We start from the raw sequence: 2,697 nt of genomic DNA, 5'->3' as shown, positions 1-2,697 counted from the left end.
GTGTGTGTGTGTGTGTGTGTGTGTGTGTGTGTGTGTGTGTGTGTGGGTGTGCGTGGGTGTGTGTGCGTGCATGTGTGTGCGTGCGTGTTTGTGTGCGCGCACGAAAGCAATGCGCTCGCATCTCCATCCTCCGTTGCCACGGTGACCGTCCCGTCGGCGTCAGCTGCTGCTGCTGCTGTTGCGCGGACAGCCTGGTGTCCAGGCCGGCGGAGCTTGTACGTCGGCAATCTGTGAGTGTTCGCATCGACATTTCCTGCGCATTTTGTTTGTTAAATTTCCTGTGAAGGTCCCGGAAGAAGTTTGCGTGTAAGGAGACGGCGGTCGGGGTGCGCACGCGTGTGTGTGTGTGTGTGGTGGGGGTGGTGGGGGTGGGGGGTGAGAGCGCGCACACAGCGAACGACCGGCTGAGGAGCGGCCGACGCATTGTGGCGTATTATGTGTTGGCGGGTCGTGACACAACACACTGTCGCTAATACAGCTGTGCAACCCCTGCCATGCGTCGCCACGGAGACCTCTCAGCGACAAGTCGCTTTGCTTGTCTCTCATGTGAAGGCCGTGATTTGTGCAGCCATGCAATGGGAGCACTCCCTCGTGAGCGCATTCATACCTACGACTCGGTGCTCTCGACTAGTGCTTCTAAAACTATTTCGGTGTTGTTCACCCTCGAGTCTTTATCACAAAATTCCATTCACTCACTATACTAAATTTTCTTATGTTTTTTTTACCCATTTTCATTCACCCCCAAAATAATTTCATTCGCCCTTGGGTGAACTATTCACCAGTTTAAGAAGCACTGTTCTAGACATCAACCCCAGTTATATATTGCTAGCTACCAACCATAGTACGGTTTTGCTTAGCTAACAATCACAGTTATATATTGCTAGCTACCAACCATAGTACGGTTTTGTTAGCTAACAATCACCGTTATATATTGCTAGCTACCAAGCATACACAAGTAGTGGTACCAACAAACCACAGAAGTGTTGCTAGTTATTGCGCGTACATGTATCATGTGGATCGTAGTAATTAACAACTAATATAATAACTAAGTAGTAATTATAGGATTTAACAAGATGGCGGGTAACTCTAGTCACCGTGTGTCATGGCGGGTCACCTTGGCGACCCGCAAAACAGAATTGAATCATACGAGCCCCCCTCCCACCCCCCACCCATAAGCGTGGACTGCTTGTTGGATTTCTTAGCTCGAGGTTGGGGGGAGCATTAGGAAGCGAATTAAGACCCCTCTCGCATGATAAACCTCCGCAGCACGCATTCACGTGTAGCGATTAGCGGGAAAATTAGCGTACGCAATGTGAGTCTGTTAGAATGCGGTGCACGTGGCAGGAGTCTCTTGATCACGCATGCAGAAGTTATCGCTCCTGATTGATTCAGACTAGCTTAAAGTCAGCCTAGCGATATGTATATATACGCACAAGCACACACACACACAAACATACACACACACGCACGCACAAGCACGCAAACACACACGCACACGCACACGCACACGCACGCATACACACGCGCACACGCACACACACACGCGCGCACGCACGCACGCACACACACACGCACACGCCGTGAATATGAAGAGCCTAGCTTAGTGTGTAGTTGTAAGGTGGAGGGAGTACTGTAGGGGCCTATAAGGGCTGTATAGTGGGGTAATTTAATGTATAGTGTCGTAGCTTTGAGGGCTATGATGTAGGATTGTGGGCCAAGTGGAGAGTGTACACATTGTCTACCAGTAATGTTTGCTTTCAGCGAGTAGATAGTAGATAATGCTGAGGTAAATGATGTGAACAACGAGTAGTTATGATGTAATGATAGTGCATTTTGTTGAGTTGACCATAAATGTACTGATTCACACACAGATCCGACAGGGGGAAGTCATAATGCTCAGCAGTTGTGGTCACATGCGCACCTGCAGCCAGAACCAGCAGCGCCCCCTGCCGGCAGCGCACATGCACACGACGTCGTGCTGAAGAACGTGAAAACAGGTCTTCCTCTTACGCCACCTGGTGAGCATTTGCTGAATGTATATGTTTGGCAATTAATAAATCAAGGCTGTTCAGTTGTATACGTTTACATCATGCTATCTCAATTTTATATCACTGTTAATTTAATAGAACAGCTGAGATGTAATACAAAGTAACTCGTTCGGTATTTCTGATTTAATTTATATTGAATATTGATAGTCCAGCAAAAATAGTGAATCTCACAGTTATGTTATTCCGAGGCCTTATACTTTCTTCAACCCTCACCCAAATTCTTACATTAGCCCTTACTCAGTTCCTTACTCAGTTCCATAATCTTGACTGTTACTTTTCATCCTAGCTCTAATTTGTTATTGGATTTTTATCCTTAATCAATTTCCTTAATGAAATCAACTCATAATGATCTTAGCATCTTAACCAAGGTACTCACAGGGTTTGAAAAGTCCTTAAAATTGGGGTCTGTCATGAAAACGATTTTATTTAGGCACAGCTTTAAGAAAGCCAAAAAGGTACTTGAATTTAAGACATCAATCCTTCAAATAAGAAAGACAGCTTTGAATCATGGTTTTTATGTGTACAGTTTCTAAAACCCCTTGAAAACATTCAAACGAGCAAATAAATAATTGATAAATTTTTGATAATTTTACTCAGGATCCTACAAGATCTACCTATCCTCTTTTGTACATTCTCTTTTCTTTATATA

General features: G+C 45.3%; 1 protein-coding gene across 1 annotated transcript in view; it reads left to right on the top strand.

The window, feature by feature from the left end:
• The window catches only part of LOC106807312 (D site-binding protein-like), a 33,361-nt gene that overhangs the window by 10,225 nt on the left and 20,439 nt on the right, over positions 1-2,697 (top strand). Inside the window, exon 2 of the mRNA XM_014809624.1 lies at positions 1,872-2,018. Within this exon, the coding sequence (XP_014665110.1) occupies positions 1,872-2,018 (147 nt within the window). The remainder of the gene's footprint in view (positions 1-1,871; positions 2,019-2,697) is intronic.

The sequence above is a fragment of the Priapulus caudatus genome, unplaced genomic scaffold (genome assembly GCF_000485595.1).
Source record: "Priapulus caudatus unplaced genomic scaffold, Priapulus_caudatus-5.0.1 Scaffold207, whole genome shotgun sequence".
Classification (NCBI taxonomy): domain Eukaryota; kingdom Metazoa; phylum Priapulida; class Priapulimorpha; order Priapulimorphida; family Priapulidae; genus Priapulus; species Priapulus caudatus.
This window is presented reverse-complemented; position numbering and strand designations above follow the sequence as displayed.